Source organism: Caretta caretta, chromosome 3 (assembly GCF_965140235.1).
Source record: "Caretta caretta isolate rCarCar2 chromosome 3, rCarCar1.hap1, whole genome shotgun sequence".
In the NCBI taxonomy this organism is placed as follows: Eukaryota; Metazoa; Chordata; order Testudines; family Cheloniidae; genus Caretta; species Caretta caretta.
This window is the reverse complement of record NC_134208.1, coordinates 170,088,724-170,102,574: the sequence shown is the minus strand read 5'-3', so window position 1 is coordinate 170,102,574 and position 13,851 is coordinate 170,088,724. Positions and strand designations below refer to the sequence as shown.

The window sequence follows — 13,851 nt, the reverse complement described above, 5'->3', positions numbered from 1 at the left end:
AGGGCAGGTAGAGAGTCCACCGCGGCTCCCCACAGCAGCCCGCCTGGCTCTTATGGCCGGGATGCAGCTTCGAGCCCTGGCTGGAGCTGAGTCGGGGAAAGCCATGCTGGCAGCTGGGAGCCTAGGGGTCTACACCTGTTCTGGTGAGTCTGTGCTGCACTCCATAGCCCTGTGCACATACAAAATTTGTATCCGCATTCGAGCTGCTATCCACAAAAATGGCCCACAGATATAAAGTGGATACCCATGGATTTGCAGGTTTCTAAACACCATAGTGGGTTTTTTTGTCTGGGAATATCTTACAGGAATGTTCACAAGCAACTACATTGAAACTCAGATTTGTAGTTTTATCTTGGACTGCAGAAATGAAAAAAGATGGGGCTGTCAGAAATTGAGTCTGTTATCTTTATTATTTTTGTTTTTCATAGACAAGTAAAAACAAAACAGCCTTTTTAACATTTTGTTGTTGGAATATTTGTATTGTCGCTTGACACTATAGGTTAAGTCTAAGACAGTTGCACAGTGTGTGGAATACTACTATACCTGGAAGAAAATCATGCATCTGGGACGGAAACACAGAACACGTCTAGCAGAAATAAGAGATGACTGCCTGGTGAGCTTTAAAAAATCAACATAAAACTAACCCCTACAAAAATTCAGTGTGTGCATGTGTGGAAGAGGGCGGGGCATGCAGTGCAGTTTCATTCATCTTTCTAGTGGTGAAAACTGAAATGTATTCATGGTACAAGCATTTCTACCACTGTATATCAAATTCTGATCTAGACACATGTATGTCCTTTGTATGCTTCTGCTGCTGGTAATACTGTAACAGAAAAATATGTGCACGCTTTTCTAGATACATACGTGTGTGTATGTGGATATACTGAGAATTACAGTAGCAATTCTATACATATGAAAAGTTGGATAGTTACTACTATAGATGATTAGCCTATGTCTTTGGAAAAGTAATTTTCCTACACTGGCAAGAAAGTCTGAGTTTGCATGCGAGTTCAATGCCACAGTTATTTGAGCATTCTTAGCCCTGGTCTACACTAGGACTTTAGATCGAATTTAGCAGCGTTAAATCGATTTAAACCTGCACCCGTCCACACAATGAAGCCCTTTATTTCGACTTAAAGGGCTCTTAAAATCGATTTCCTTACTCCACCCCTGACAAGTGGATTAGCGCTTAAATCGACCTTGCCGGCTCGAATTTGGGGTACTGTGGACACAATTCGATGGTATTGGCCTCCGGGAGCTATCCCAGAGTGCTCCATTCTGACCGCTCTGGACAGCGCTCTCAACTCAGATGCACTGGCCAGGTAGACAGGAAAAGAACCGCGAACTTTTGAATCTCATTTCCTGTTTGGCCAGCGTGGCAAGCTGCAGGTGACCATGCAGAGCTCATCAGCAGAGGTGACCATGATGGAGTCCCAGAATCGCAAAAGAGCTCCAGCATGGACTGAACGGGAGGTACGGGATCTGATCGCTGTTTGGGGAGAGGAATCCGTGCTATCAGAACTCCGTTCCAGTTTTCGAAATGCCAAAACCTTTCTGAAAATCTCCCAGGGCATGAAGGACAGAGGCCATAACAGGGACCCGAAGCAGTGCCGCGTGAAACTGAAGGAGCTGAGGCAAGCCTACCAGAAAACCAGAGAGGCGAACGGCCGCTCTGGGTCAGAGCCCCAAACATGCCGCTTCTATGATGAGCTGCATGCCATTTTAGGGGGTTCAGCCACCACTACCCCAGCCGTGTTGTTTGACTCCTTCAATGGAGATGGAGGCAATACAGAAGTAGGTTTTGGGGACGAAGAAGATGATGAGGAGGAGGTTGTAGATAGCTCACAGCAAGCAAGCGGAGAAACCGGTTTTCCCGACAGCCAGGAACTGTTTCTCACCCTAGACCTGGAGCCAGTACCCCCCGAACCCACCCAAGGCTGCCTCCTGGACTCAGCAGGCGGAGAAGGGACCTCTGGTGAGTGTACCTTTTAAAATGCTATACATGGTTTAAAAGCAAGCATGTGAAAGGATTACTTTGCCCTGGCATTTGCGGTTCTGCCTTTGCAAAAGGTTTCTGGGGAGGGCAGCCTTATTTCGTCCTTCATGGTAGGACACTTTACCACTCCAGGCCAGCAACACGTACTGGGGAATCACTGTAGAACAAAGCATTGCAGTGTATGTTTGCTGGCATTCAACCAAAATCCGTTCACGCGGTGGGAGGAGGCAAAATGCGACCTTGTAACGAAAGCACATGTGCTATGTATGTAATGTTAACTTTCAAGGTTTACCCTGAAAGAGTGTAGCCACTGTTTTATAAAATGTGTCTTTTTAAATACCGCTGTCCCTTTTTTTTTCTCCACCAGCTGCATGTGTTTCAATGATCACAGGATCTTCTCCTTCCCAGAGGCTAGTGAAGCTTAGAAAGAAAAAAAAACGCACTCGCGATGAAATGTTCTCCGAGCTCATGCTGTCCTCCCACACTGACAGAGCACAGACGAATGCGTGGAGGCAAATAATGTCAGAGTGCAGGAAAGCACAAAATGACCGGGAGGAGAGGTGGAGGGCTGAAGAGAGTAAGTGGCGGGCTGAAGAGAGTAAGTGGCGGGCTGAAGACAGGGCTGAAGCTCAAAGGTGGCGGCAGCGTGATGAGAGGAGGCAGGATTCAATGCTGAGGCTGCTGCAGGACCAAACCAGTATGCTCCAGTGTATGGTTGAGCTGCAGCAAAGGCAGCTGGAGCACAGACTGCCACTGCAGCCCCTCTGTAACCAACCGCCCTCCTCCCCAAGTTCCATAGCCTCCACACCCAGACGCCCAAGAACACGGTGGGGAGGCCTCCGGCCAACCAGCCACTCCCCCACAGAGGATTGCCCAAAAAAAAGAAGGCTGTCATTCAATAAATTTTAAAGTTGTAAACTTTTAAAGTGCTGTGCTTAAAGTGCTGTGTGGCATTTTCCTTCCCTCCTCCACCACCCCTCCTGGGATACCTTGGTAGTCATCCCCCTGTTTGTGTGATGAATGAATAACGAATGCATGACTGTGAAGCAGCAATGACTTTATTGGCTCTGCAAGCAATGATTAAAGGGAGGAGGGGAGGGTGGTTAGCTTACAGGGAAGTAGAGTGAACCAAGGGGCGGGGGGGTTCATCAAGGAGAAACAAACAGAACTTTTACACCGTAGCCTGGCCAGTCATGAAACTGTTTTTCAAAGCTTCTCTGATGCGTACCGCGCCCTCCTGTGCTCTTCTAACCGCCCTGGTGTCTGGCTGCGCGTAACCAGCAGCCAGGCGATTTGCCTCAACCTCCCACCCCGCCATAAACGTCTCCCCCTTACTCTCACAGATATTGTGGAGCACACAGCAAGCAGTAATAACAGTGGGAATATTGGTTTCGCTGAGGTCTAAGCGAGTCAATAAACTGCGCCAGCGCGCCTTTAAACGTCCAAATGCACATTCTACCACCATTCTGCACTTGCTCAGCCTGTAGTTGAACAGCTCCTGACCACTGTCCAGGCTGCCTGTGTACGGCTTCATGAGCCATGGCATTAAGGGGTAGGCTGGGTCCCCAAGGATACATATAGGCATTTCAACATCCCCAACAGTTATTTTCTGGTCTGGGAATAAAGTCCCTTCCTGCAGCTTTTGAAACAGACCAGAGTTCCTGAAGATGCGAGCATCATGCACCTTTCCCGGCCATCCCACGTTGATGTTGGTGAAACGTCCCTTGTGATCCACCAGAGCTTGCAGCACTATTGAAAAGTACCCCTTGCGGTTTATGTACTCGGCGGCTTGGTGCTCCGGTGCCAAGATAGGGATATGGGTTCCATCTATAGCCCCACCACAGTTAGGGAATCCCATTGCAGCAAAGCCATCCACTATGACCTGCACATTTCCCAGGGTCACTACCCTTGATATCAGCAGATCTTTGATTGCGTGGGCTACTTGCATCACAGCAGCCCCCACAGTAGATTTGCCCACTCCAAATTGATTCCCAACTGACCGGTAGCTGTCTGGCGTTGCAAGCTTCCACAGGGCTATCGCCACTCGCTTCTCAACTGTGAGGGCTGCTCTCATCTTGGTATTCATGCGCTTCAGGACAGGGGAAAGCAAGTCACAAAGTTCCATGAAAGTGCCCTTACGCATGCGAAAGTTTCGTAGCCACTGGGAATCGTCCCAGACCTGCAACACTATGCGGTCCCACCAGTCTGTGCTTGTTTCCCGAGCCCAGAATCGGCGTTCCACAGCATGAACCTGCCCCATTAGCACCATGATGCATGCATTGGCAGGGCCCATGCTTTCAGAGAAATCTGTGTCCATGTCCTGATCACTCACGGGACCGCGCTGACGTCGCCTCCTCGCCCGGTATCGCGTTGCCAGGTTCTGGTGCTGCATATACTGCTGAATAATGCGTGTGGTGGTTAATGTGCTCCTAATTGCCAAAGTGAGCTGAGCGGGCTCCATGCTTGCCGTGGTATGGCGTCCGCACAGAAAAAAGGCGCGGAACGATTGTCTGCCGTTGCTCTGACGGAGGGAGGGGCGACTGACGACACGGCTTACAGGGTTGGCTTCAGGGAGCTAAAATCAACAAAGGGGGTGCCTGTACATCAAGGAGTATTTCAGGCAGGACTGCACGGAGGGTTCCAATAAGAAATGGTGCACCTAAGTTATCGTTGTTATTGGAACAAGGAGGTTAGCCTGGCCTCTGATTGATACATGGCTAGATTTACCTCGCTGCACCTTCTCTGTGAGTGACTGCAGTGTGACCTAGAGGAATGAGTCCCCTAGACAGGGGAGGAGGCAAATGAGTACAAAACAAATCTGGTCTATTTCTTGTTTTGACCCACTCCATCTATCTTTTACATCTTTGGCTGGCAGCAGACGGTGCAGAAGGACTGCATGCCATCCACATCTCATGGCTGCTTGGCAGAAGATGGTACAGTACGCCTGCTAGCCATCCCCATCTCTTGCCTGCCTGGCAGAAGATGGTGCAATACGACTGCTAGCAATCCTCATCTCTTGCCTGCCTGGCAGAAGATGGTACAGTACGACTGCTAGCAGTCCGTATCGCCTGCCTGCTCACCATAAGATGGTTCAATAGGACTGACTGCAGGACTAAAGAGAATGACCTGGTCAAGTCACTCCAAATTTAGTCCCTGCGCCCATGTCTGCCCAGGCGCTCCCAGCCGACGCGGCCAGGAGCACCTCGGACACGATGAGGACGACTACCAGTCGTATTGCACCGTCTGCTGCCAGAAGGCAAGGGGTTGCTGCTACTGTGCAGCAAAGCCGTACCGCGTCTGCCAGCACCCAGGAGACATAGGGTGACGGTTACCTGAGCGGGCTCCATGCTTGCTGTGGTATGGCGTCTGCACAGGTAACTCAGGAAAAAAGGCGCGAAATGATTGTCTGCCCTTGCTTTCACGGAGGGAGGGAGGGAACGGGGGCCTGACGACACGTACCCAGAACCACCCGCGACAATGTTTTAGCCCCATCAGAGCGCTCCATTGTGACTGCTCTGGACAGCACTCTCAGATGCCCGATTGTTTGCCATTGCTCTGACGCTGGGAGGGGCGCTTACAGGGTTGGCTTCAGGGAGCTAAAATCAACAAAGGGGGTGGCTTTACATCAAGGAGTATTTCAGGCAGGACTTCACAGAGGGTTCCAATAAGAAATGGTGCACCTAAGTTATTGTCCTTATTGGAGCAAGAAGGTTAGCCTGGCCTCTGATTGATACATGGCTAGATTTACCTCGCTGCACCTTGACTGCAGTGTGATCTAGAAGAATGAGTCCCCTAGACAGGGGAGGGGGGGGAAGCAAATGAGTACAAAACAAATCTGGTCTATTTCTTGTTTTGACCCACTCCATCTATCTTTTACATCTTTGGCTGGCAGCAGACGGACTGCATGCCATCCACATCTCATGACTGCTCGGCAGAAGATGGTACAGCACGACTGCTAGCAGTCCGTATCGCCTGCCCGCTCACCATAAGACGGTTCAATAGGACTGACTGCAGGACTAAAGAGAATGACCTGGTCAAGTCACTCCAAATTTAGTCCCTGTGCCCATGTCTGCCCAGGCGCTCCTGATCGACCTCACAGAGGCGACCAGGAGCACCTCAGACATGACGATGACGGCTACCAGTCGTACTGTACCGTCTGCTGCCACAAGGCAAGGGGTTGCTGCTACTGTGTAGCAATGCCGTACCGCGTCTGCCAGCACCCAGGAGACATAGGGTGACGGTTACCTGAGCGGGCTCCATGCTTGCCATGGTATGGCGTCTGCACAGGTAACTCAGGAAAAAAGGCGCGAAATGATTGTCTGCCCTTGCTTTCACGGGGGGAGGGAGGGAACGGGAGGCTGACGATATGTACCCAGAACCACCCGCGACAATGTTTTAGCCCCATCAGGCATTGGGATCTCAACCCAGAATTCCAATGGGCAGCGGAGACTGCGGGAACTGTGGGATAGCTACCCACAGTGCAACGCTCCGGAAGTCGACGCTTGCCTCGGTACTGTGGAAGCGCTCCGCCGAGTTAATGCACTTAATGCACTTAGAGCATTTACTGTGGGGACACACACACTCGAATTTATAAAACCGATTTCTAAAAAACCGACTTCTATAAATTCGACCTTATTCCGTAGTGTAGACATACCCTAAAAGTAGACTCTGTTTTTAGCAGGTAATTTTGCTTGCGTGCATGTGTGTGTGCATGTTATGTATTGCCACCCAGATCAATATGAAGCATTGCATGCTGGGATATGTAGACACCACAGCTTTATAATAAAGATGAGGACCGTTTTGTGTCATATTACAGAACTCTGTGCAGCTATGGATAGATGATCATTTTGTTATGAATAAGACATGAAAAGTCCTCCATTGTGGGACAAATAAAAATGTTAAACCAAGAACCCTGAAGGAAGAGACTGATGCTGTGTTTCAGAACTGTCGCTAGTTTTATGCCTTTCTTTTATTTTTGGATCAAATTTTTAGTTTTTCTTAAATTTAATTTTAATTTCAGACAAGTGGGGAAGAGGAAGATTTAGAGGATGAGGAGGAGATGGAAGAAGAAAGAAAATATGTAAAAGAAGAGGAAAGTGAAATGCAGAAGTCTCCTGAACCACCACCTATAGCTCTTGGTGCACCTGTAGACTTGCCGCCCCTTCAAAGTCTCACGTTTTCTGCAGCCTCTTTTATCTGTGAAATGCCAAACTGTGGTGCTGTAGGTGTATTTGATATCTTTAAAGCATAAGGGGAGCAGTATTGTGGTGGACTCAAGAGACTAGGGTTCTGTTTTTGGCCTTGCCACTGATTTGCTGGGCAAGTCATTTCACCTCTCTGTCTCTTAGACTTCCCATCTATAAAATAGGGATAAAATACTTAGCCCCTTTGTAAAGTACTGTGAGATGTATGGTTGAAAAGCTCCATATAAGATCTGGGTATTTTTGTATATTAGAAGGATAATATAATGAAATAACTGGGAATGCCACTCATTATGGTCCATTTCTGTTTCTATAATGAGTAAATCTTTAACTTCAACCAGGTATAATTGAGAACAGAATTGGCTAAATGTGTTTTTTATATTATTAACCAGTGCAGTTGTCTCTATAGCAATATAATGTAAATTAAATGTATTTCTCTTTCTGAGTTGCTGGTCTAATGGAATTTTTTTTTCCCCTCAGGTGTTCAGCTCCAGACAAGCACTAAATGGCCATGCTCGAATTCATGGTGGTACAAACCAGGTGACAAAACCACGATGCACTGTTCCAGGTACAAAGCAAAAATCTGGCACGCAGAGTGGATACTGCTCCGTCAAGAGCTCCCCTGCCCACAGCACAACAAGTGGCGAGACGGACCCAACGACAATTTTTCCTTGTAAAGAGTGTGGCAAGTAAGGGACTATATCTGTCTGTAGTAGTACAGAAAGTTTATCTGCTCATGTTCCAAAGAAATAGAACTTCAACAAGTTTCTAGTAATTATTTATTTTCCCATGGTTGCCTCAAAGGAGTTTTTTCCTTTGACATGTTGTGACATTTTCCTTCCTCCATCCACCAAAAAAAAAAACCATTGGAATGCGCCCACAAGCCACCTACCCAAATCTGTTTTGAGAAACTGCTTTGGATATCATTTGAGAGTTTGGGACAGTTTGCCTACTGCATTCAGTCTCTCTTTCAATTTCTTGGTAGTCGCTATGCAAGAGTTATACTTCCTGGTTCCAGCAGAGGGAGGCAGATAACCCTAGCATTTTTGTTGATGATATCAAAGTCTCCTCATTTGGATTTTGTTTCCAGGAGGCGTAAAACACTCAGTTGGCTCAACTGATATAGTTTCTGTTCAGCTGATGTGGTATTCTGGACATCTGAAGTGTTGAAAATGTAATACATAAAATCAATACAGCCACATCAAGTGACCTGGCTACGTCTGTTCCTGCTCACAAGGGTTGAAGTCTTAAAAGCCACTTTCATGAAAGTGTCACGTAAAGCAGACATTTTGGGTGCAGATACTGTTTTCAAAATTGCGAAGTCTGATGCTATTCCAGGATAAACCAGCTGAGCAGTTTAATAGTGTCAAGGTCTCTACTCTAAGTAGCTGGGTTTTGAAATGTTAGGATTTCAATTCTGTATTCTGTGGCAGTCTTCACAGAACTCTTCCCTTCAGCAAAAGTCAACCATGATTTTGGGAAACCTGACTGATGATTGTTATGTGTTGGGAGTTGGCAGTGCTGCAGTAGATTGATGTGATATCCTAGGAAGGGGTAGCTAAAAAGCATAAATTAACCCTTCCAAAAGATAGGGAGGAAGGGGGCTCCAGCAGTTAGGGCACTAGCCGGGGACTCCCAAAACTTGGATTCAGTTTCCTATTCCACAACTTTCAGAGTAGCAGCCATGTTAGTCTGTATTCACAAAAAGAAAAGGAGGACTTGTGGCACCTTAGAGACTAACAAATTTATTTGAGAATAAGCTTTTGTGAGCTATAGCTCAGTTCATCTTCCTATGTGACTGTGAGCAAATCACTTAGGGTGGGATTTACAGAGGTATTTAGGTGCCTAAATACTTTGTGAATCCCACCTTAGTCTCTCTCTGCCTCAGTTTTCACATCTGTAAAATGGGGATATTAGCACTCCCTTACCTGATAGGGGTGTTTGGAGGATAAGTGCATTGACAGTTGTGAGGCACTCAGTAACAGCAGCAATTGGGTTCATATAAATGTTTAAATGAAGAGAGCATACAATTGTCTATATTATTATTAGATTGCAGAAACCTGATAATCGCTCCCTGAAATCCTCCAAGTTGTACATAGATTTCTCTTCACCATCATCTCTTTCAAGGCAAGAAAGCAAAGCACATCATTGTATTTTTCAATAGAGGCAATAGGATGTCCTCTGAAATGTTCTTTCTTTTCTTGAAATTTTAGGGTGTTTTTCAAAATCAAAAGTCGCAATGCTCATATGAAGACTCACAGGCAACAGGAAGAACAGCAAAGGCAGAAGGCTCAGAAAGCTGCTGTTGCAGCAGAAATGGCAGCCACTATTGCAAGAACTACTGGGCCAGTTGGACATGGTGTGATCCCTCTGGATCATTTGAGTTTGATTAAACAGGTTGAGCATGTAGATGACCTTGAAGATGATGTTGTTCAGGAGTTAGGAGATGTCATGGAAGAGACTGAAGTCATGGATGCTGACCTCTTGTTGGATGAAGAAGATGCAGATTTACTTCAGGATGATGCAGAGTTGTAAATGTAGAGTTGTCACATGCAGACAGCTACTGAAAACATCCTGAATGTATCAGTCAAGAAACCTGGACAACCTGTTTATTTCTCATTGATTTTAAACTACCTGTTTAAAAATGGTAATTCGTTTATCCAGGTCTAGGGAAAAGATATGCTTCCCACCCATTTTTTTAATCAGTTTGTTTGTTGGGGAAAAATAAATAATTGGCACAAATATTCTTATAAGGTGTTTTATCTGGGTTCTGCTTCACTGAGATTATTCAAAACCACAAATATAACGGAGAAATTCATGTTTCTATTTCCATTTCCCTCCAAACCTTCTATGGGAGGAACTTTAATCTTTAACTCTTCAGAATTTTCTTATTCTCAGTTCAGTCTAACCTGGACGGTTTCATTTTACACATCTCACTTTGGTCCTATTTACCAGGAAGGAGCTATTGTTGTGCACTTCTGACTGGATTAATTGTCTGCAATGGACCTTGTAGTGTTTTTCTGATAGTACCTCATATTTGTTGGAGATGCTGACTTGATGTGTTCTTCTGTTTTGCATTCTTGTTGTATCTGGAACAAAAAGAAATCTGACTAAATATGAAATAATTACAAGAGTGACTAGCCTCCATTCAACAGAACACTGCTCAACCTGTACCTGTTAGTCTGCTTGCAAAAGATATTGTTTATACTGTACATTTTAGAGCTTCCATTTTAATAGGATTCAAAAGAGAGAGATCCACTGGTTTCTGAATGACCCAGTCTGAGAATTGAATATGATTCTATAGTGGTTTACTTCAGTTAAAGTGTGGCAAAAACTCATCCTCTAACTGGAACACTGGATTAGGAGCTGTGCCTTTGTAATTGGACAGCACTGGAGATACCTTCTATTGTGACAATAAATCACACTGTTCAGTAGCCATCCCAGAGGTTTTAGAGGTTTTGTACAATTGAGCAGTGCAGAAGCATATTCCAGAAGACAATAAATGCTAAGAGACATTCTTTCCCCCAAGACAGAACCGGGGGAGGGATGTTGTTGCTATATCTACTCTCTTTCAAAAGAACACTTCTGGAAATTTAAACAGATACTTTTTTTTAATCCTTCCTGGCCTGAAATAGTCTTGTGCTGTTTTTGAGTATTCACTTGCCTTTACATCAAACTCAGATTTTTATGTATTCAGTGCGACATTTATCCAGCAAAGTTGGGAAAATGCTTACATTAACTCTCCCCCCCCCCTTTTTTTTTTTTTTTTTCCTTTGGACAAGATCTGCACACAAGATCTCTCTAACCTAATCTGTATTGACCTTGGTTTGGTACATTCTCCACAGATGCACAGTACTGGAGTCCTAGAGTTGCACCTAAACCACGTGCAGAATTAGACCGTGTTTGGGTGCATGACTTTTCATTACTAAGTAGCAGTTTGTGAGCTCTTCTTGAAATAAAATGCTGTAAATGTTTTAGAGGCTTCACTGATAACACTGATGCTCTCGTGAATCCTGTGAATCCTGCGTAGGATAACAATACTGCAAATTTTATAACACTTTTGTATGTAAATCATTTCAGATCTTCCCCATTCCTTCTATTTTTTTTTTTTTACAATAAGAATATTTCATTCATTTGCCACAATATCTGACAATTTGTGGAGTCACAAAATGTAGTCTTAACCAGATCAAGCAAGATGTTGAGCCTGGTTCTCCACAGTCTTCCCCTTGTACAAAATGAATACAAAATGGGGGTAGAATACTGTCAAATAGTGTTTCTTCACTCACCATAGACAGGTGTAAATGACTACAAAAGATGCAAAGCCAGTGAGAATCAGGACCCATGTCTACACAGGATTATTACTTGAGTAAAGAGACCATTTTTGTGTCAAAGCCAAACATACAAGGCAAAATCCTCAAGTTCTTACTTAGAGTCAAATGCTCTGCTAATCAAGAATGACCCTTGTAGGTAAGTTGAAACCACTCATCATTTTCAAGTTGCAAGCTTCCTGTGAATTCTTTTGTTGGTGGGTGGAGTTTCTTTCCCCTCTTTCTGTGGAACAACAGATGGTTCCACCCACTATGCCTGTGAATCTCAGGAGATCTGACAGAAGGCCTATGTGCCTGCACTTCCAGTTGGCTCTCTGCCACGCCCTGGAGCATGACTCCTATACTCTGGGCAGTCCACAGAAGTTTAGACTCTTGTGAGTGGAGTCTACAGACATTTAAGTATTTGCAGGATCAGGGCCTTTGTATGCAGTAACTTGCATTGGAGTTTGTGGGCTTAAGGTGGAAAGACTTGACTAGAGCCCATCCCCTCCCCTCCCCTCCAAACCTATGGAGCTTTGAACCCTAAGGGCTCCTTTGTGAGGGGACTTCTTCAGTACAATTGGAGAGAAAGTGGAAGTATGCTGTGGAAGTGGCACCCCTCGTATGTTGGTAGGAGTCTGCATATGGAGAGTCTTGAAGGGACAATCCTGCCGAACTCAGGCAAAACTTTCATTGCAGTCAGTGGGAGTTTTGCCTGAAGAAGAATTTGAGTAAAAATATTGTAGAAATTTTTGGATTTGACCCCCACAGAAGCAATTTAAAAAAAAAAAAAAAAAAAAGTGTGTTCCTTCTAACTAAAGGTTAGCCAGATGTCTGTGTGAAATCCACATAACTATTCCCTAGATCTTCAAGATGAAACAGGCATACTTTTAATTTTACACCCATGAAAATGATAAAAATTAGTTGAAAATAACCAAAGAGATTGTGTTTAAAGAAAGAAGGTAGATTCCTGAAATAGTATTAAATAAGTTAGGCCTCAAACACTGACTCCATATTCTTAAAATGTTGCACAGTCTGATGTTATTCAGATGCTGTTCTGCCTACATGTGTCTAAATGTGGTTTAGTTTTATTTCAGAAAAGTTATTTTCTTGCTAATAGTTGCTGATGCAAAACTATGTATTATGGGATGGTTTCACTATTGGATTTAGTTCTTTGGTAAAGTCTGTACATAGAAAGAAAATCAATATATTTTATGGAAAAAATCATCTTATTTTCAAATATATTTAACTGATATATTTTATTAGAAGGTTTGTAAATATTTTAGGAGCTCCAGTGTAAAAATATATATTTACTTTTGGGTGGGAAAGCAATGGAAATAAAAACTACATATTTAATGTAGTTTGTGATCTCTTCCAGATATAGCTTCATATTATTAGCATCTGACTTGCATGCAATTTAATTTCAGGATGTAACTTATTCAGATTTGCACTAGGATGGCTTAATTTCACAATTTAATATTTGTTTTGGTTTTTCTGATGTTTTTTGTTTGGATTCCATATACTTGGTACATATCAAAAAGCACTATGTATAGACAATTCAGTTCTGTTTCTTTTGTAACAAGTAATTGTTGTATTTGTAAATCTAAGGGTTTTATGTAACAGTTTGCCAAAAAGAGGACAGTATTTTCTAGTGAATTTTATACTTTTGATAAAATGTAGTTTGTTGGGTTTTGCTACCATGATGAAAATTTCTTTTAAATAAATTAATCTGTTAAAAATTGGGGGGTTGACAACAAAGTTATATATATGTAATAATACACAGAATTACTTTATAGATGATTTTTCAAAGAGCATTCCTTAATTCTGCTATATGGCACTGGTGAGGCCTCAGCTGGAGTACTGTGTCCATTTCTGTGTCCCACGCTTTAGGAAAGATGTGGACAAATGGGAGGGAGTCCAGAGGAGAGGAACAAAAAATGATAAAAGGTTTAGAAAACCTGACCTGTGAGGAAAGGTTACAAAAACTGGACATGTTTAGTCTTGAGAAAAGAAGACTATGGGGGGAGGGTGACCTGATAAATCTTTAAAAAATATTAAGGGCTGTTATAAAAAGGCCTGTGATCAATTGTTCTCCACGTCCACTGAAGGTAGGACAGAAAGTAATGGGCTTAATCTGCAGCAGGGGAGATTTAGGTTAGATATTAGGAAAAACTTTCTAACTACGAGGGTAATTAAGCTCTGGAACTAGGGTATCCCCATCAAAGGTTTTTTAAAACATATTGGTAAGCACCTGTCAGGGATGGTCTAGGTTTACTTGGTCCTTCCACAGTGTAGATGGCTGGACTTGATGGTCCCTTCCAGACCTACATTTCTAAGATTCTGTGAT

At 44.0% G+C, this 13,851-nt stretch overlaps 1 protein-coding gene across 6 annotated transcripts in view; it reads left to right on the top strand.

Moving 5' to 3' along the window:
- Positions 1 to 9,941, top strand: part of TRERF1 (transcriptional regulating factor 1) — a 144,590-nt gene extending 134,649 nt beyond the window's left edge. For all 6 annotated transcript variants that reach the window (XM_048843057.2, XM_048843055.2, XM_048843056.2 and 3 more), the window contains 4 exons: positions 500 to 613; positions 7,017 to 7,217; positions 7,678 to 7,886; positions 9,411 to 9,941. In XM_048843057.2, the coding sequence (XP_048699014.1) occupies positions 500 to 613; positions 7,017 to 7,217; positions 7,678 to 7,886; positions 9,411 to 9,732 (846 nt within the window). In that variant the 3' untranslated portion in view covers positions 9,733 to 9,941. The remainder of the gene's footprint in view (positions 1 to 499; positions 614 to 7,016; positions 7,218 to 7,677; positions 7,887 to 9,410) is intronic.
- The last annotated feature ends 3,910 nt before the right edge of the window (positions 9,942 to 13,851 follow it).